The 21862-nt window shown below is 41.7% G+C and overlaps 1 protein-coding gene across 1 annotated transcript in view; it reads right to left on the bottom strand.

Annotated features, from left to right (window-relative positions):
• Window positions 1-21862, bottom strand: part of CACNA1C (calcium voltage-gated channel subunit alpha1 C) — a 384464-nt gene that overhangs the window by 158245 nt on the left and 204357 nt on the right. Inside the window, 2 exon segments of the mRNA XM_033057464.2 lie at window positions 12551-12690; window positions 19563-19702. Coding sequence (XP_032913355.1) covers window positions 12551-12690; window positions 19563-19702 — 280 coding nt within the window.

The raw sequence follows: 21862 nt of genomic DNA, 5'->3' as shown, positions 1-21862 counted from the left end.
TCTGCTGGAAAAAGACCTCTACCACCCCTCACAGCAGTATCCCTCTCTCCTCCTGGGGGTCTTCAACTTTTTTTTGTAGGCTTTTGTTCAAAGAATGTGTCCACTTTCTTACAAAGTTGCTGGATGACTGAAAGGACTTGGTTCCAGTTCCAACACCTGAGGTAGCTCCTGCAGGTTCAGCCTTGCTCTCTAACCATTTAATTTAGGTCAGATCAGCTGAGGATGAGATCCAGGCACGATCTTCAGGCTTTAAATGTAAAAAATCAAACTCAAAAATGTGTGGTGTCCCTCCGTCCACCTGGATATAGAGGAATAGCATGGAGAGAAAAGCAGCAATATGGAACAAAGACCACAGTGTGCTGCCAAGCAGCCTTATACAGAGTGGGGAGGTGGGAGGTCAAGTATTCTCTGCCAGAGACTTCTAAAGATGGTTCAAAGTTAAGGCAGGTAAAGGGCATTCAGGAGCCCTGGCAGTTCCTAGGTCAGCAAGGATCACCTGTCACTGTTTCCCAGGAAATAGCTTTGATCTTCTGCTGGCAGGATGCTCATGGACTGAGAAAACCTGTCATGGAGTCACCATAAAGGTTTTATCTATCCTTAACGACTGGAAGGAGAACAGATAGAAAGAATTTTTCTTGGCTCTTCTTCCTACAGGGCTATCCAAACCCAAAGACAATCTGGCCCCAAAACTGCCCCAGGTTTCAGTGAAATGACCCATCACATTTCTACTTTTTAAAATTTCTTCATGAGCAAGCACAGCTGTGATAGGGAGTAATATTTACAGGAGGAAATTTTGGTCTACTGGATTCAGTCACAAAACTTGTGTAGGAAAATGTCAACACACTGTACTGTCTTCAGTCTGGTCAGGTGAGCATACACAAAACCCAAGACAACAGTCCGATGAGCTCTGAACAGAGATAATGATGGCAAAGCCTTGTTTCAGGATGTCAAATGTTGAAAAATGAATACACATGTCCTAAGGAAATAGTTTTGCAAACAAGGAACTTTGAAAACCTGGAAGTGCTAAAGCCTCGTGGTAGCAGAAATGGGCTCAAAGCAAATGGGTCTCAACCATTTGAGTGGAAAAGTAATTAATTTGGAGTTACAAACACTTTTATAAAATTGTTAAATTTTTTACAGTTTGACAGAATTCCTCAGGTAAGTGGACATTAGTTTCCTTTCTCTATTATAGATAATAAAATGTATTTTATTTGTTTGATGTCCTCCTCCAGATGCTCTAACTCATCACCTGTGAACAGGTTTAGAAAAGGCAAAAGCTTAAAAGATAACAAATGTTAACAGGGATTCTGTAGGAGTCCAGTCAGGAATGATAAGATTACAGTTTTGTGGTACGTGGAGAAAAATATATTGATGAAAGAAATTGATCTTCTTGCAGGTTAAATGCTCCAGCAAATAACAAGTGGTTTACTATGAGCTACTCAAAGCTTCTCATGATAGAAGAATTACAGCAAAATATTGGATGAAGTCTAAAACTTTGTCTTTAGATGACAGTGGAGAAGTACAGCACTGTATATGAGAAATGATAGGTGATACAGCCCTAGGGAGGAAAATCCACCCACCCTGTAAACTTGGGATGATGCTTAATGAGCAAGGATGGGGCTGAGCTCAGGGGAGATGCAGTGTGACATCTTCAAATCACTGTCAGGGCGGGTTTCTAGGAGAATGCTCAGGCTCTAACAATAGAAAGGTACCTGATCAGGTAACTAAAGAACTGATGCAAACACCACAAAGTGTGACCATTGCTGTGTGCCTGTCTTGATGCACATGTGGGATTTGTTTTCTCTTCCTAAACAACTGGAAAAAAGAGACATGGCCAGACAAATCTGACCAACTCTGGATCTTAGTTTTAAGAACAAAGAGTGGATTTAGGCAGTTATCAACTCAGGGGTTAATCAGCCCCATCTCAGAACACCTCAAACTCCAGCTTCCTTTCTTTTTCCACATTAGTAAGACTGTTGCTTTTGATTTTTATAAACCTGATTAGACCTAAAACTCAGCTTGCACGCATGAGATAATAAAATGCTTTAGAGGATAAAAAAGTACTTTCTGACATAATAAGCAAAATGTCCTTTAGCTCACTAGACAGCCCCAGTATGTTTGGACAGAAAAATTAATGGTTTCTGTTTTCACAAAGTTGTATTTGTCAGAAGAAAGAATGGTTCTTTATTGGTATTTACTTTCTTTGCAACTCTCTTTACAACTTGCACAGTTCAAAGACTTTTTGTACAGATTGTGTATGTATTGCTAGAATGCACTGGAATTAAACATTTATTTATTTTTAATTTCCTTTTACATATAATAAGCTCTCAAGGGGGAATCATAAGGTTCTCATGATGCAATCAGAAACAGCTAAATAAAATTCTTAACAGACACAGAAATGCACAAATATAAATGGGAGAGGAATTAGTCTTCCTCCAAAGTAAAGTTTTAAAGTGAAGTAACCTCAGCACTGGCATATGAAAAGCAAGAGGTGGGCTGGAGCCTGAGTTTAAATTTTCATATGTATTGTGAGGGGAAGGGTGAGATTCAATGCTAAATTCTTTCACTGAGTGCTGTTGATATTAAAAACCAGAACTGCTAGATTTAAAACCTATTCATACCTGGATGTATTGATTTGACTTCTGACCAAGACATCAAACCTGATAAAAGGAACTTTATCCTTTGGTAATTTTTAAAACAAATAAAAACGTGTACAGCAATGAACTACAAGAAAATGCCAATTGCAGAAATGTCCTGAACAACTTATTGCATGGAAAAAAACCCCCAACCAATCACCAAACCCAACAACAAATGCAAATAAAATAAAGAAATATCAGACAGGCTGCTAGCTTAAAGTGTGAGCAATAATAGAAAATAACCACCCCCAAGAGATGATACTTGTGAGATGTACAGCATTTGAAATGCCCCAGTTCTCACACCCCTGCAAGGATGGTGTGTGCTTGAATGATGAGATGCTTGAAGAAAGTTTAGAGAGGGTGCTTTGTAAACCTGTAAAGAAATTGAATTTCTATAGTCATTTCCACTGCTAAAGAAAACAACATTTAGTAAGGCCTATAGAAAGAGGTGACAAAAATAGAATTTTTAAAATTTCTTCTATTTCTTTTATCCTGTGAGCTACAGTCTGTCAAAAATGCTTCTTATGTAAAACTGTGGAGCTGTTTTAGCAGTACAGAAATTCAAAGAAAGATTCTTTGCAGAGGGTTAGCAGATGTTTTCTGAACTGTGATTGATGTGGCAGGGCAAACCAGCAGAAGATAATCTAAAACTGAAAAAATAAGAGGCACAGCTACTCAAACAACTCATAAAAAATAGTTGCAACAAAGGGCAAAGCACATATGGGAGAGGTTATTGTTACATGTGTTAAACAGGAATTGGATTTGCTTCTGGAAAAAAGGGAGATTAAGAAAGATGTCTGATCTCCTTCCCTTTTGCCTGGCACAAGGAAAACTTAGATAAAATGTTAAGGGCAAGGTTAGGTGGGCTGTCATTTCCATGCTCCCCCACGATCAGAGCAGCAAATTATTTGTTCCATTAATGAACATCTCAAACACTGAAAAGTTTGTTAGTTGTTCATCCCAGTGCTCTCATCGAGCACACTAATAGCAAACAGACATAACTAAGAAGGCAGTACCTAATTTTGGAGAAATCTACATTAAAGAGAAGAGAGAGGCTCTCCCACAGATTTCTGTAGACATTGAAACTTAAAAATATTATTTCCTCATTTTTGCCTGTACTTAATTCATGCTCTGTTTTTTCCCCTCTACTGTAGCACTTGTACAAGATGCAATGTTATTATAAATTCAGATCATCACTGAAAAAAAAAATATTGTCAGGCTTAAAATACATTGACTGGTTGAGAGCATGATCTGACTGCTCTGCTGCTCTGTGCTTTGCTGATACTTTAATAATGCTTTGTGAAAATCACAAGGACCACAGGCGTCCAACAAGGCTTTGGGAAGGCTTGGACAGACAGAAGCAATTGAAATGATGAAGTTGTGGAACATCCATGTACCATCCTGTGTCCTGAGCGAAATGAACTCTGCTGTGTCCCACTTCTGATCTGACCGCTCTGCAGTGCGTGTGCCAGTCACATCCTTGGGACAGGATGAGAAAGAGAATGTTTAAAAACTCCCATCGGGGCAGCAACACATTAATTGAACCAAGGACTTCAAATCATTGCCTACAAGATCTTAAATGAATAACCAATGCAAAATTCAGCCAACTAAAATCAAAGTGTGCAATGAAATTTGTTGTGAGCTTGGATAACATCAGTTGCAGCAGAGGTGTCATCTGGGGGAGAAGGTCAGAAAAACCCAAAGCAGATCATGCCCTTTCTGCTTGGATGTGGAACAGCCAAATCCTCCCTGCCCAGCATGGTGACACAACAGCCAGCAGTGCCAAGTGACCAAATGGGAGCCCAAAGTGTGTCTGTCAGCCCCCATCTGCACAGATACAATGCAAACTGTTCTGAGGAGACAGCAGATGGCATTCTTAGATTTTTAGATGCTTCAGGACAAGCCTCTTGGTGGCATTTCAGACCTGGTGCCCTGCACTCAATCGGAGTGAGAACTCTGGGCATTACTTGAAGAATGAAAAAAAAATGGTACTAGAAATGTCTGATCCATCTGGGAATTTTTACTATCTCCCTGCCTCCTCTTTGATGTCAGCAGGGGGTTTGTTTTCTTCATTTGCAAGGGACTGCCTACACCCTGATGTGGTCCCATATTATGATATTGGGATTTTATCTGCTGTGAAGACATGCTGAATAATCATGCCAGCATGCACAGTAACTGCTAGGAAAAAGGCTGAGGCAGTTACTGGGTAGATTTGTAGCCAGTGTTATTTTTAAAAGAGCTACACAGACAGGATCAAATAAATATTTCCCTGTTTTCACTGGCATTCCTTAAATATGAGAGAAATCTGTATGAGAGTGACAACGTGCCTCTGTGAGTAATCTTCCTTAGCAGGGTAAATCCTTCTTTCCTACTGCCACACAGAGTTAACTTCTCCTGCCATAAATGACATCACTCTGCAGGCTGCATCTCTCAGGGAAGCAGGCTTTGGGTCCTGATTGAGTCATTCCTACTCACAGCAATGACCCCTACCTAAGGGAGATGCTTCTCTGGTATCAAGTTACTCCCTTGAGTAACTTGACCTAAGTGAATAAAGTGAAGCGAATAAAGTAGACTTGACCTAAGTGACCCAAGTAAATAAAGGACTTGCAAGCATGTGTAGAGTTTGTAGCTAACTAGGAAGAAACAAGCCTAATGAGGACATTGAGTTCAGACTGTTCTATCCTTTCTAATCCACTCCCTCCCCATTTGTAATGAAAACAAAACAAACTGGCCACTTGAGATTAAAAACAGCGAGGCAAGGACATGGGAAAGGTGGTGCAGCTTGTCCTCTTACAGAGCTGTGTGTACTGGAGAGATGGCACAGAGGGTTGAGAAGTCCTGCTCAAGAATGAAGGAGAAATTCAGGGATCTGCCTGACAGCACATTTGCTACAGCTTCCGGACCCCAAGAGAAAAACTGACATTATTTAATGTAACAACAGCAAAATTTAAGGCAGAAGTCTTAAATTATTAGAAGCCAAATTATTTAGAAATAAGAAAAATACTAAGAAATTATTTTGAAGCCAAATTTTGCTTACAGTAATTTCACGATTATAAGCCGCACCATTTTGACTAAAATTTTGGTCCGAGCCCAAAGTGCGGCTTATAATCAGGTGCGGCTTATATATGGACAAAGAAGGAAAAGTTGCTGTTTTAGTTTGGAGGACAGGTGTCTGCTGAGAAAGGCAGGAGCTTCTCTTTGAAATGGAGAATGTAAACCCCCTCTCTCCAAATTATTATAATTTGGAAATCAAGGGGCTTTCAGGCAAAGATATGGGAATTAGGAATAACAGTTCTTTTCTAGGGAAATTAAAATAGAAATACAGTACTACAAAGAAACAAACTCCAAACCCTGACAAAGTCAGAGTACAACCTGACACCCGTCAGTCAGGCAGGGTGTTGGTAGCAGTCCCATTCCATGGTGGCTGCATCCTCCTGCAGTGACAGATGTGGCTCAGTTGGAGCAGTGCTCCTGTACAAGGAGCTCCAGTGGTGATGTGGAGAAATCCGGTTTTCCTCTGGAGTCCAGTGGAGAAAGGGGCTACCTTAGTGTCCCAAAGCCTCTGTTTTTATCTTGGTAAGAAATGTTGGGCTCTTCCCCCTGGCTGGAGCAACTTTCAATGGGATGCAGTAATTTTATCAGTCACACAGTGGGACTCAATGGCCATTAGCAGAAAATGACTCACTGGAGGAAGGATGGGGTGTGAAAAGATAAAGAACAATGCCCAACCTGGTTTCAATGGATGGCCCATTAGCAGAATATCTGCCATTGAGATAAGGATCACTGTCCCCACCCTCAACAGATGGTGATAGAACAGATACCTTTTATCACACTCTGTATTGTAACGTGCGGCTTATAATCAGGTGTGGCTTATGTATGGACAAAAAAACAAAAAGTTGCTGAAACCCAGAAGTGCGGCTTATACTCAGTGTGGCTTATAATAGTGAAATTACTGTAAATGTCTGTGAAGGAATTCCCTGTGTTGTCAAGGACCTTTATCTGCTAGGCTTGTTGGCAGTAAACTGCCAAGTGTGTTGTTCCTTCTTTCTACAGTTCCCTGTATTCTTTAATTCCTGCACACACATCTCTCCCACTTGGGAGCTCTGATGGGGCCCTTCTGCTCCCTCCTCCCACTGAGGGCAAGCACTGTCCTCCACTGGTGTGCAGGTCACAGCATAACCCCAGGAGGGCAAATTAAAGTCACCGGGGACAGAGAATAAACACAAATCACGTGCAAGACATGCCTGTCAACTGCACTTTGCTAGAAGCATATACATTTTAAAAGGAAGTGGAGTTCCTTACTGCCAGGTGGCATTTCCTGGAGACTTAATACCTGCTATTCTACGTATAGAAACAGTCAGTGGCTCAGCATTTATCAGCTGCCATATTCCAAAAACACATGTCACTTTGGATTCCTTGAATTCTCTGTGTTTATTACCTCAATTGCATTATTTCCTCCACTCTACAGCGTAGTGCTAATTTTCTTTCACAGAACAGAAAATAATGAGAAATTACAGTTGAAAAGTTTGATTGGACACCGAAAAGAAAAAAAAAAAAAAAGAAAAAAATCCCAAGTGCAAACCAGATAATTGCATTGAATGTGCTTTGTTTTACCAGCTTTGTTTCAACACTCATTTTACTAGAAATCATTCAATAGCAAATTCCAAGTGCTGGAATCAAAGATGAGATAGAGCAGTTCCTTAGTCTTACATCACAAAGATGACCATGGTGGTTCTGACATGTCTCTGATGTCTTAAACTCTGCAAGTTACTCTGTATTTTGCTACAAATGTTCCCCCATATTTTCCTTTAGGGGGGATGTATCACTGAATAATGAGTCCATACAGAATTCCCCTGTGATTTCAAATTATTAGATTATAACATATCCCTTGAAAACAGGGAGAAAAACATTGCCAGTCTTGGTGTTAAGAGCAGTCATTATTGGAAAATACAGACTATGACCTCAATATCTTGTAAGCATTTGAAAGCTTTTGCTCTTACTTCTCCACAAAAAGCTGACTGTAATTTAGCACACACAATGTATTTAGGCTGTCCCACACACAAAAACACCTAGACAGGAAAAAATCTAGTCCTATCACACCTGTGATTTCCTTGCTTCATCTACATGTGCTAAAGTGGCAAATTAACAAAAAAGGCAACTGGTGACTTTGCCAGTGCCAGAGACTTTGGGATAAGGACAGAAGATGACTGTGGCCCTGAGAAAACAGCAATAAATACGGGGTAGAGAACACTGCTGAGACTCAGAAAGCACTATACATTTTCAAAAAGCATTTCAGGGCAGATTACTAATTGCAATGAGACAGATCAAAATCTAAAAATCCCTAAATTTTTCATCCACCTTGTCTGAAGGTGCCCAATTTTCTCATAAACTCAGACTAATCATGGACTTAAGTATAATTTTGAAAAAGTATGTGTTTCACGCATGAAAATTCTGGTCTTAATTAATTTAACTCAAAAATGTACTCTGCCAGTTGCCTGTCACTGACAAGAGGAGATTGTCATGAGGAGGGCTTGGCTTAGGTCCTTTTCTCTTTCCCTATTATATAATTGTTGCATCTCCAGCAGACCATGGAACTACAGGTGCTAGAGAGGTACCTGCACTGCCTCTGAGTAACTCTCCTACTACAGGACTACAGTGAACCCTGAGCACATCACAGGCTTACCTTTCTGTGGCTTAAAAATAAATAAATAATTAAAAATTGACGTTATGGCAAGTTTTTGTTCCAGTGGAACAGCAGGGTATTCTGCCCATATAAATCTGTGTTGTCAGCAGAGGATTTTGTTCCAAACACAGATATGGAGCACAGCAGCTACTCCAATCACATGACTTCCAAATTTTCTAGAAGGGCTTATAAATTCTGGCAAATATCAGATAGACAATAACCAGTGGCAAAAACACAGTTACATTAAGACAAAGTACAACATAAAGGGAATGAACAGAATGTATGAGGTGGTCTAATTGAGTAGCAGGAATAAAGGTGATAGAAATGGAATTTATTAAGTTAAAAAGGCATGAGCTATCATGTGTAGGAGTAACTCATTGCCCTTTCTAATAGCCAGGAGCGATTTTCTTTTTAATTGGATCATGTTTCTTCATTGCCCAACTGGATGCTTCTTTTTGTCCTCCTGAAGCACAAAATGTCTCAAACAAGTTTTAAGGTATGTAATAACATAAAAACCAAGAGGGAAGAGTAATCAACAGCAAACCCTCAGCACAAAAGGCTGACTTCATTCTGTCCCTAGAAAGCTTCACAATGCTTTATGTTCCTGCCAAAGGAGACACTGGCTAAGTTTCCAAGACACTAAAGTGATTAAGTTTAGGTAGACATGCTGATTTTACACTTGTCTACTTATGTCCATCAAGGGAGTTGTTTTCCTTCCCTCTCCTTTCTCAAACCACTGGATTGATCTTAATGCCACACACTGAGACAGGTGCTCTAAAACATCTGTGAAGTTTTCCTTGCAAGAAGACTGTTTTGGTATTCCAGTAGTAAAGTTCTTTCAGCAACCAAAATAAAGTGTGCACTGCATGAATGTGTTAATAAGAAAGCAAGAGAACAGCTGAACAGTGCAATCTGGCCTATGTATCAATAATATCAAGTGCTTCCAAGTGACTTCCATGAAACCTAAATCATACATGTACTTTGCAAAAAAATCACAATTTATCTACACATTAATGCAGGCTAGAAGCACGGAGTCTGGATGATTTCTCCAAAAGAAGTAGAACTTCAAAAAAAGTGGTGGGGAAAAAAAGTTTGCTTAATTAGCTCAGAAACTCATTATGCACAAAGCAAGTGCTAGCACTGGGATGACAGCTGTGGGAAGTATCTAATTTACTGGTCTGCCATATACCTCACACAGTCACCATAAGAACTGTACCTCTCACTCAAAGAGAAAAAAAAAAAAAAAAAAAAAAAAAAAAAAAAAAAAAAAAAAAAGTTTTCTGGAAAAAAACTCAAACTACTTTAAAAAAAAATCTAACACACAAAAATGCCTTAAACCAAACCAAATTGATTCCAAAGGAATTTCTTGGAAATGTGTAAATACTTAACACTGTTTTTTAAAATTGTACTGGGAACCCAAAGACTTTGAATTCAGCGCCTTTGAAAGCTTCTCCCATGGTAGCACAGTTCTTTTTTGTGACATGGATAAAAAAAAGTCTGTCTTATCTTTTGAACAAAATGTCTATTTTCTTCCTTATGACAGTGGTCTTGTGAATGTCCATATAACCACAAAGCATAAAAGTGTCATCTGTTCTCTTAGAGATTATGAAATATTGATGTTCCTACGACTGTCCTCCAGATGCAGTCTTCAGGCTTTGTTGAATTCCTGATCTGAAACCCTTTTGATTTTAGGAGGCACTAGCATAATCTGGGGCTTTGGACAGTTTGATTCCAACAAAGATTGTCAAAGGCACCTTTTTGCTTGTCTGCCCGTGGGTGCGCCAGTTTTGCTTGCACATGAGCCACTTACTGCACTGGGCAGCTCCCCATTTCTTGGTCGAGATGTTTACTGGCAAGAGACAGCCAAGTCCCAGGAATTCGGCATGCATGGCACTTGGAAAAAAAGGATTGTGAGCTCCTAACATCCTCTATCCCTCTATCTGAAGCTGTTGGATTGTTGACCTAAATGTCCAGCCAATAGGACACATAAATAATTAGAAGCCACTTCTGGAAGTGTTAAATCTTGAACTTTTGTTTCCAGTTCTCCATCTGCAAAATGCAGACACCAGTGATTCACTTCAGAGAGCAATTAGTATGTCCTTCCCCCACCTCAAATCAATCTTATGTGCAAACTCTCTATATGGTGAGACAGGTCTTTAAATGCACAAACCTGAATACAAAACATGTCCCTCTTAAATTGGATTATTTCCTATGGATTGAGCCAGAGAGAAAAAAAAAATCCATGTAAACTACTTTTGACTCAGAAAAAAAAAATATTCCATGCTGCAAGCCAATCTCTCCAACTCAGACAAACTATTTCTCAAGACCAATCCTAATGAGTTTAAGATTTGCATGCAAAAAATTCACCATATGTTTCCCAAATTTGTTTTATAGGAATCATTGTGCTTTACACACTTTTTTCCCAAATAGTGGTAGTTAGATCTGGACCTCAAGCCAAGCAGCAGATGTTGGAATTCCCATGCAGAAGGTGGCTGCCAGTGCCCCAGAGGATCCCCTCTTAATAAAGGAGATCTGCTTCCATACAGAGTCTGTAAGTGAGAAGGAATTGCAGTGTGTAATTCATTAATGGAATTTTAGGACAAACCTGCACAAGTTTTTCCCTTACAGGGGAAAATCTTTTTGGAAGGGCAAGGAAGCAAAAAACATTTCTTTATAGATGGCAAAACACTGTAAGTGCAATGTTGGTAACTCACCCACTGCCTCAGAGACAGAAATTGAATGGGACCTGAGACTTGACTTCTGAAACTCTGCACTAAACTGAAGAAAGCAATCCTGTAATGTGTAATCCTATTTATGGTTATCTTAGGCAATCCTATCTAAAAAGCCTCCTGAGAAAAGTTACACTCTAATACATATGGATGTGATAACATCTCTTCCAGTCTAAACAACAGGCATTTGTACAATTAAAAAATGCCCAGTCAAGATTGAGGCTGCATTACAGACCTCAGTAGGCTTTTTAAAGCCACACACTGGCCCCAAGGAAGCCTGGCTTAAGAAATATGTGTCTAGTCAAAACCAGAAAGATTAATGCAGGGTATCTGTCAGGTGAGGTGGATGGTTTGCTTGCTTCACACTGCACTAGCATTTTGTTGCCTAGACCAAGCATTTATTAGTCTGGACCAGGCTCTCTGGTTCCGTTCTGGTACAAATTAAACACTCCTTGATGAGAAAAGCCACAAATGGACTGTTAGATAGTCTATGCTGGGATCAAGATCATTTGTGCATATGGATACGAGCTGTGTCAGCTTCCTCAAATCCTCCCAGAGCAGCAAGCACACAGCCACCAAGCTCAGCCTGCACCACAACAGCTGATATCAGAGTTTATTGCAACTGGACTCAAGGGTTTTCCATGACCAAGGTTAGAAGCACTTTAAGGTACCCATCCAGCAAGATCCTCTAATAAAAATAAACCAAGTGCTCCCTGCAGCTATTCTGGAGAAGATTAACTCCTCTTCTGCTCACTACATCTCTCTTTGCCATAATCATGGAAACCAATGGCAGTGCTCAACCACCTCTCTCTCCAGAAGTTAAACAGGTACCATCCATAACAAACTCAAGACAATTGATAAAATTTTCCCACATTGTCATATCCATACTCCACCTCCACAATGGAACTACCAGATTTAGTTACTCATAACTGCATTGTAAACAAGAAAACGGATGGAAGAATATCGAAGGCTGCTTGAGGACTTTCTCAGAGGCATTACAAATAATTTAAGCAAATCAGACTAATACAGAATGTGAAGGTGTCATTGCCCTGTATTCTGTTGCTTCTAAATTGTTCCCTGTTCTCATGATCTCAACACTACATGCAAAGAAAAAACATGCAATTTTAATGAAAAAGTTCCTCTGCTCCAAAATCAACACGCATGACCACACAGAATTCCCATCACAGTCAAGAATTTATAATATCAAAACTTCACTACGATTTCACAGTAATTTAAAGGATTTTATGCTTGAAATGACAAGGATCCTGGATATTCCCCTCTCATAAGCTAAAAAGATTGCACAATCAGGCTGACACACCATAAGACTTCCATTCCTTTTCAGTTCCATGCTGTGGTTAGTACCACGTTTATCATGAATACACACATTGGAAACAAGTCTTCCCCACACACCAAAAACAACCTGTGTCATGCTCCATGTTCAAGCCTGTTACAGACACGGCCCCATGTCCCACAGCAGACAGGAGCACCATGGCATTACTCACTGGGAACTCCGGACACCAGCCGCAGAGGACGCAGCACTCGGAACGCCCGCAGCGCCTTGACATCGAATCCGGCACCTTTTCCTCCTATCGAATTCCCCCCGTCTGCTTTGGTTGCTTGTTCTAAAATTGCACTAAAAAGCCTGCAAAAGGAAAGAGGAGACAATCTGTAGGCAGACAGCAAGGCTTGGGCTGAGCAGGAACAGAGATCATCACCAGCATCTCACCCAAAGTACCTCCCAGAGCTGTGAAGTGTGTCACACCTCTCTCAGCACTCACACATGGTGGAGGAGAGACAGACTCTTCCCATATGCAGCAGCCTATTGCTGATGTCTATACCATTTGCGAAGCACTTGTTTCTGGAGCAAACATAAACATATCAAAAAGCTCCTCCTCCATGGCTCCTTGCAGCCAGCTGTGGGCTACCAACACATGGCTGTCTTTATTAACCAACAGTCCACCTTGGGGAAGAAGATCATCCAGCCATTAATTATCTGTCACCTTTTACAAAGAATTAAGATTCACCAATGGCACTGCAGGTAGAACTGGGTGTAAACTCGAGGACCCTTCAGAGGACAAGTTTGTAGATAAAGGAGTGCATGCTCACACTGTGTGCTTGTGGATCCACTTGCAAATCCCCTGATGCACTGGCTAAGAGAGTGCAAAACTATGGGAGTCTTTTATTATTAGAATATTTTATTATACCAGCCTTAATGTTTTATCTTGGCTCTTAGGAGTAGATGCTTTAAGGAGATGTCTTACTCAGAATGCATTTGAAAAGGCAGAACAAGAAAGAAAAGGCAATGTTCTTCTGTAAAAAACCTGAAGGCTCACCCTATCTGTTAATAAGAACTTGATTTAATAAATTAGCTTTCAGGAAGCAGCTTCCATTTTTCTGGTAAAACATTAGTACTTTTGGGGGAGGACGGATTGCTCATGAATTTGCTAATGATATTGCTTTCAGCCCTGAAATCCTCAGCTTGAACCCAGCCAAATTGAGCAGAGGTTAAAAGCTGTTCCAGCCTAAATGGATGTTTGGCACTCTGTAAATAAGGCAGAGTGGCAGAGACCCCTTGGCCCATAGGGTGCCGTGGAGGCACCACAGACAACTTGAAGGAAACTTGCTGGGATGAGCCAGTCCAGATGGAGAGGCCTGGATACAGCAGAGGTTTCTCACAGGCTTTGCAGGCTGTGGTGCCCTGCCAGGATCTCATCCATATCCCAGCTGGCACATTGCACAGAGCCCCCAGACCATGGGGCAGGCAGAGGCTGAGGAGGCTGAGTTGGCTGATGGCTTAACAAGGAGCTCCAGAGCCTGTAGTTCACAGATAAATCTTACTGACAGGTCCCAAACACAGGGAGCTGGCCCTGGATATTAAAATGAAGATGCATTTACTGAAACATCTATTCCCCCAGCACTAAATCCACAAAAAAAAAAAAAAAAAAAAAAAAAAAAGTGGATTAGAGGACCGCAAATGTGAAATTCCTTACTTTAAAAGGTTTTGGGGTTTTGTTGGGGTTTTTTTGGGTTTTTTTTTTTGTTTTTGTGGGGGGGTTTTTTTGTTGTTTTTTTTTTTTAATTCACATTGAGAGTCTTATAAAACTTGTCAGCTGTGACTGAGAAGCTCCTAACTGTATCTATTCAAAGCCTGAACTTCAAGCACCACAGAAAGATTTAACAACTAGGTAATAAGCATGGGAAAAACTGTGTGTGAGGAGGTTGGATGCTGAGCTTGTAGGTGTTGCAGAAGCAGGATGCAGAGGAGACAAAAACAGAGCCTATGAGAAATACTGCATTGACTATAGATATCACAGAGAGAGGGACAAACAAGGGTTGATGCAAAGAAGGGGAATTACTGGAATATATGTATTTCTTGAGCTGTGTACACAAACCATACAGCTGCAATTATCTGCTGGTCCCCATAATAGAAACACTGCATGTCAAATTTGGCCTAACATGTTTTCAGTAAGCGACTGATTAAGCTCTAGCAATGTGCTCTGTTTCACATTCAAAAATTTCTATCTTCCTAGTCCACAGAATTCCCCTAACAGGTGATGAGTGACGTTCCTATACAACAGTCCCAGTCTCCTGGGATCCCCTAAAGGAGAAAGAATTCACTACAAAAAGTCTTCTAATGCTGTTTTTCATTCTCCAAGACTAGGAATCTCAGAGAGCTCTGAGTCAGCAACTGTGCAAAACCGAGGGTCCATTTTCCTGATCCCCATTTTCACTGGCCCCACGTTTTCTCAAAGAGCAGCTCTTGGTACTGGGAACCAAGGCTGCCACTTGGACAGTGAGCACACCAGACTGCTCTAAAACTCTGCTGCCCAAGCCGTGCCCCAAATCAGTTGAGGAGGAGCAGAAACCCACCCAGCAGGACAGCTCCCTGCTCCGGGGACAGAGCCTGCCTTCCCAGACCAGGGCAGCCCACTGCAGCCCAGCTGGCCTCATTTCTGTGCTCCAGCACATGCCAAACGTGCTCTTGTGAGGTACCCACAGTCATCTGCTTCTGCACTTCAGCAATGATTTGCACTAACTCCTGCTGCTCCTCATTTAAAAACCTACATTTAAACCTGAATTGCATTACTCCTGCTAATCCTGCTTTAATGCATTTACTCCATGCTTAATATCTTCCCTGTACTAATCCTGCTTTTTACTAATGCATTACAACTTCTTATTTCTCTCATGCATTTCACTCTCTTTGCCCTTTGTATTGGGGTCTAGACTGTGCCCAGTGTGGCCTATTGAATCTCTACTCTACTCTTCAAATTCAGAGTTCATCTTGTCGATTCTTTGTCCTCACCATCCCCCTCAAACAGACACCCATGAGCTGTTTCTCTTCGTTTTTGCAGCGAATTGTTTTCTGAGACTCAAACAGCCAGATGGATGTTAAACTGCTGATACAAAAGATGAGGCCAGAGCCCTGCTATCTTACATTTGCATAGGAAATTCTGCAGTTTGATGAAAACATTTTTGGGGAAGTTTTCAGCAGGTATGGTGGAGCAAGGTGCTGCTCCTTATCAGTAGGTGGTTAGCATGCTCCAAGCATAGGGTGAGAGAACACTCTGCTGACAAAAAGAGCAACAGAGCTAATCTCTTTTGCTCACTGAAAATCTCACCATTAAACACCCCCTCCTCTAAAACCTTATCAACCTTATTTCCTTCTACCTTACTTGTTTCTGCCAGCCTAAATCCATGCCCTATTTTCATTTGGATATTGTACTTTCCACGATGAAGCAAAATTAGCATCACCTTGATTTCTGAATTTCTCTTGTGACATGACCACACCTTAACTAAATTCATCTGACAGACATGAACTGTAAGAGCAGAAAACCAAATTTTTATCACATGCATGTATGGACATGCTCCATGCTTTGTTTGGAGATTTTTACATTTTCCTGTGAAGTAAGAAGTTAGCTTCATTTGGTTGTTTTTCTTCTATTTTTCTATTTCCCTTTTGACATTTGATATATCAAAAAGATTTTCACTTTGCTAATGACCCCAGCAGCAGCATGATAAGGTTGTAACCTGCTCTTCATGTCTTCCTCTGTGGAGAGTACACTGTGATTTTTATAGCATAAAAAAAGAGCTTGTCAAGGGCCTCCAAAATATACAAAGAGAACAGAGGACTTGGTATTTCTAAGGTAAAAAGTCAGCAGAAAAACATAGCTGAAAAAAATCCTCTTAGGTATAAAAAAAAAGTAAAACACAAAGGGTTTTTTCCACCGTGTTTCACTGTTCACCTGTGATTTGTGATGGGAAAATGTTCAGATCTGCCCTCTAGAAACTCCTCACAGGCCTTCAGAAAGAAATAAACTGTGACCACATTTTCCTGTCTGCTCTCACTTCAGATCTTGTCCAAATATCTTCACTGCTCACCCTTCCCAACTAAGACCATAATACTGCCTTTCAAATTACACCACCTTTTTTTTCTGGCAGTAGTTACAGGTCCTTGGAGAATGACTGTGCTTGGCAGACAGACCACAGCACTGCCAGGAAAGACAGATACTCTTCCTTCACAATACTGTCAAGCTGGTCTTCTCTCAAGAGAAATTTCCTAATATCAAGGCACATCTTTAGTGTTTTCCAAAAGAAGAACAGCAAAAATGAAGGAAGTAGGAGACAATTTGCCTAGCCATTAGTGTTTGTGGGTTGTGTCTCACTGAGCAGCTCAGGGGTCTTTGCTATTAATTAATAATGTTTGTAGAGCTTCTGATTGATACCTCGCCCAGACATTTTTCAAAGCAACATTTAAAATGCTGCTGCAGCAAGTTCACAGGCTATTTAAAGAGAAGCCAAATTCAAGCTCTAAGACACAGTTGATGAATAAGCAGGTCTCCCACACTTCAAGAATGATAAGATGCTACAAGCCTACAGTCTAAAGTGCATCCTTTCACCAGAAAACACAGCACTTGTGTTCAGTGCTTCCCTCTGCTGCTGTTGCATATTCCTATGGCCTTGTTAGAATCACTGACTCAAAAATCCCTTTGGATACCAGGGAGCAAATCTACAGAAGGCAGGGGAAAGTATACAGGCACAGTTATAAACATTTTCTGCAGGAATTGTGACTGAAATTTATACCTGGTCCAACACATGTCCATTTTCCTTGTACTCCACTGGAAAATGTTGTTCATTTTAAGGTAGCCAGGTGTGCTATTTTCTATTGAAGTTATATGTGGTGAACTGAGTAGAGGTGGATTAGAAAGATCTAAACCATGTCTTTGTTTTTTTTTCTCTCCTTTAACTTGCAACAGCACTCGAAGAAGTGCTGCCCACCTAGCCTGTGTTTTGCAGCTAGGGCAGTCATCATTGAAAATGAAGATAATTGGTAAGGCAGAGCAAGCACAAATGGCAATTCCCTCAGTTGCACCATTCTTTGCCCTACACACCAAATAAATCTCTGTCCTCTGTCCCAGCTGTCTCCAAATGATTCAGTTTTCTCCAATAGCGCTATCAATAAGCAGAAAAAGGCACCACAAGGAAATGTTATCAGCACTTCCTTCCTTCCTCCTTCCTCTCTCTCTTCAAAATTTATTTTAAACCTTTTCCATGGGGTTTCCTTCCTGGCAAAATATTCAAATACATGAAGTTTAAACATAAAGTCACTGAGGGGTTTCAGACAGCCCGTAGGAAAAGAAGACTGGGCAGGAGAGGAACAGATGCTGTCACCAAGCAGGCTTTTCAGAGGGGCTGTGGAGAGGAAAAGCAGCACAGCAGCCTAGGCTGGTGCTGCACCAGTGACTTTAAACAGATAAACATCAAAGGAACCCATCTGGCCTTGAAGCGGAATCTATCACTTGAGATTGTTACCATTTCACAGAGACCTTGGAATCTTGGCCATGTTTACTATACTCATGTAATCCTTCCCCAGTTGCATTTTTTGTTCCCCGTCTAGTGACTGAGAGCTGCTGGAGGCAAAAGCAGATACAAGAGCTGAGAGCTGCAGCTTCTGTTATTGGCAAGGGAATTAATTTCAGCCTGAATATCATCCTGCTGATTAACTGCCCTAGTAGGAAAATTGAAAAGGACTGTACTTAAACTAGATATTGTGCTGCTCTGTGATTCCTGGAGTCCTGCTCTCTCACATCCAATGGAAAAAGAGGAGGCAATGTGTCCTCTCTTCAAAATGCCTCTTTCTCATCAAAATAAAAAGGGAATCATCACATTCACTGGAGTTTTTTTCTTCCATCCTTCTTCAACTTAGGCAATGTGAGCTATCTGAGGGCATTCAAAGGCAGAACCAGTGATGGAATTGGACATCAATGCCAGGGGAGGGGGTGGGGATTTTCCAGTTTTCAGGCACTGGTGTGCTGTGGGATCCTCTGTCTGCGGGTAGGAAAAAAGGAGAAGCACAGTGGGCACTGCTGTCAGGAGAAGCTTTATGCCCACATGGAGGGAGGCAGAGAGGTCCTGAGACTAAGAATAGGTTTCAGCCTGTTCTCCCTCCCCTTCACTGGGAATTCTCCTTCCACCCACTCTTCCCCATGGTGACGGCAAGTGGGAGGTATTGGGAAGCACACAGCAGTTTGCTGATTAAATATTTTGGGGTCACCACAAAAATTGTCAGGAAGGTGGATTGGTTTGGGGCAGAAATCATGAGGGGTTTTGATGACCAGGACTGTCCCTTTTGATGTTTTCCCTAGGAGCTACTGACAGGTTTCCTTGGTAAAGAGGTGAAAAGACTCCAGGTTTTGGTGGGTGATGAAACTCTCTAACAATGAAGTGGTGGGAGGATGGGACAAATTATTCAGGCAAAGAAATCCTTGTTCCCTTTGTATTCAGAGGTAGTTTATCTTTCACTTCTTCCCTTCAACAACTACAATTCCAACCCTTTGCCTATCTCTAACCCTTAGGAGGAAAAAGCACAAGGTGTATTATGTTGCTTTCATTCAAATAAATTAAATGCCAAGTTTGAAAAACATGGGGAGGAATAAGAGAATTAGAAAGGTTGCTGCTCAAAGTGGCAATTTCATCTACAATAGTAAAAGTAGTCTTTAAAAAGGTTAAAAGATTAAAAGGGTCAAAATTGGAAGTGTTGGAATCACCAGCTGAGCAGTGCAATTTAACTGAGGAACTTGTTTTTGTTTGTAAGTAGGAAAACCTGGATTTAAATTTTTCTTCCATCTTTCAGAATGAGAAACATCAACAAAAGTGCACAAGATGGCAGAATTTATGTGTCATCAAGCTCTTCATCTTAATTAAGGGATTAACTAGATGTTATTTTTAAAAAAAATACAGATTTAAAAACAAATGCATTTTCTTGCAGTTAAGCGCATTCAGGCAATTTGCTTCACCCAACAGCTTTGGACTGCTTTCTCTTTTTGCCCCTGTTCCCAGGAGCAGTTTAGTTTCCCTGCCTTGCAAACCATCAGAGCTGTTTGTCAGAGGAACAGGACGGGCAGCAGTGTCTACCATCACCCATCTGTAACAGAGCATTCACCCACCCTCTGCTCCCAAAGGCTGCCAGCATCCCCGTGAGGACAGTGCCCTGGAAAACAAGCTGTTGGTACTCACCCTACTACCACAATTATAAAATCTAGTAAATTCCAGCCATTGCGGAGGTAAGCGTTGGGGTGAAAGAGAAGTCCGTATGCTATTACTTTTAAAAATGCTTCCACTGTAAAAATTATGAGAAAGAGATACTCCACTCGTTCCTGGGGAAGACAAGAGAACAAGAGAGACACTGGTTAGTGACAAATCATGGATCAGGACGTTTCCTTTAGTCCTGGTCCACCCCTGCAGCCTCCAGCTCGCTGCCTGCCACCAGGGTACCCCTCCCACTCTCAGCTTGCTGGCCAGAGGGCTTTGCTCCTCAGCCTTGCATGGCCTGCACTGGCTCTGGCAGTAAAATGGGAGCTGGATTCAGAAATTTGCTGCCCTTGCCTTGCCAGGGGTTGACCCCTGAAGAGTCTTGTGCAAAGCAGGAGGGGATGGGGTCAGCAGAAACTCCCCAGCCCTCAGGGCAAGTATTGCCAGCCATCACTGATGAGCTGTGCCCAGTCTCTGGATGCAGGAAAAGGACTGCATCCTCTGGGGAGGAAACATTCTGCATGCAAGACTGTGGAGAGAGATGGGGAAAACTCAGAGGGGGCCCACCTGACACTGATGTGTGTGTCAAACTGAGCCTTCTTTGGGATTCCCTTCTCTGCTGCTGGGGAATCAGTAGGCTGAATATTGGTGATAAGTGACTCACAGATCAGGCTGACTAACTCTGGAGGCTTTTAGTCATTCTGTCAGAATTGTACATATCCCTGTGAAGTGCAGGCTGCAATTAAGCATATCCAAACAAAGGCACTTGCAGTTAAAGCACAGCCTGATTTAGGAGAGGAAAGCAGGATTTTGGAGTCAGTACATAGGCTCACCATCTCTCATCCTCGGGACTTATAGCCCCAGTGTGGAATAAGGACGGCAGCATTGCAGAAATGTAGGGATCTCCACCTGAGTAGGAGGGAAACTGCAGCATTAGGTAATCACTACACAAGTGCTGCATGGCAAGCTGAGGGGGAGAGAAGTACATGAAAACGAAGTGACAGCTAAAGAAAGACCAAGTCCCTACAAGGTTAAACGTCAAACTTATTAAAAGTTCACACTGAAGAAGTAAAATCTGAGATAAACACAAATTAAAGGGTCCTAGGTATTCCTGTAATATCTTAAAGGATACCCAGCACAACAGTCAGACAGGTTGCTGTTTTTCTTTTCAGCTCCAAATTGTAGCTGCCCTGTTCCTCTGTCCAGCTGAATGCATGTATGGTATTTTCATATTATACAGCAATATAGAATGAGCAGGATTACAAAAAAATTAATTTCATCATTTGACAGCTGCCCATTCAAATATCTTCCATTCAGCTCCAGGTAATTAACAACTCACTAGAAGCCTGCAGAGCAAAACAAAGCAATTGCCAAGGTTCATCTACAAGTTTACATTAATGTGATATTTTAAATGACTGAGAAACTCCATCTGACAGTAGCAGGTACATGTTTGTGCTTTAAAATACTCCTGGCTTCCCTCAGACAATGCTTTCCCAATGCCTGCAGTATCCCCCAGTGCTTAGTACCAGGAATACCTAAAAAAAGAAGTGTCATTCGGCAGTTATCTGATCCAGGAGTAAAGCTTTTGAACACCCCCACAGCAGAGGATTTGTCTGTCCTTGTCCCAGATGGACACAGCAGCACACCAAGGATTTCCCTTCCCTTGAGCCCAGAAAAGGAAACAACAGCACACAATGCTGTGTTCCCAGCTCTACAGAGAATGCTACAAAGTGCTTGCAACCAGCAGTCTGAAAGGACAAGGTAAAGCCTGCACAGAGAGTGAAGAATGATGAAAATGGGCTCTGAGGGGCAGAGCCTGCCCTGAGCTGGGGATGGGAGCAGGGGCTGCTGTGCCTGGGATGGACGTGGCCTTACCAGTGCCAAATGGGGATGGAAACAAGGATTTCTCTTTTGGCAACCCAACCCAATAATTAGTCTTTCTCACTCCCAGTTTCCACCGTAGCACATTTGTGGGCAAGGCTTTTTTCCCCTCTCACAAAAAGGGCCAAACTGTTCCTCATCCTGCCTTGGAGGCTGCCCTGCACCCTCAGCTCATCTCCCTCTACAAACACACATGGCCCCAAGCGCTGCTGGCCCCAAAACCTTCTCTAGGAGCCACAGCTGAGATGCTCAAGGGGATGTGGAGGAGCACACTGAACAGCTCCAGGTGCCCTCAGAACCCCAGAGATTGAACAGCAAACACACTCATGCCCCCTCCAGGCACAAACACTGCTGCCACTCCATGAACTTCACTGAAATGCCTGTGCTGATGCCAGCAAAAGGAG

This window comes from Catharus ustulatus, chromosome 4, assembly GCF_009819885.2.
Source record: "Catharus ustulatus isolate bCatUst1 chromosome 4, bCatUst1.pri.v2, whole genome shotgun sequence".
NCBI classification, from domain to species: domain Eukaryota; kingdom Metazoa; phylum Chordata; class Aves; order Passeriformes; family Turdidae; genus Catharus; species Catharus ustulatus.
The sequence above is the reverse complement of the archived record's forward strand: the minus strand, read 5'-3'. Positions and strand labels throughout refer to the sequence as shown.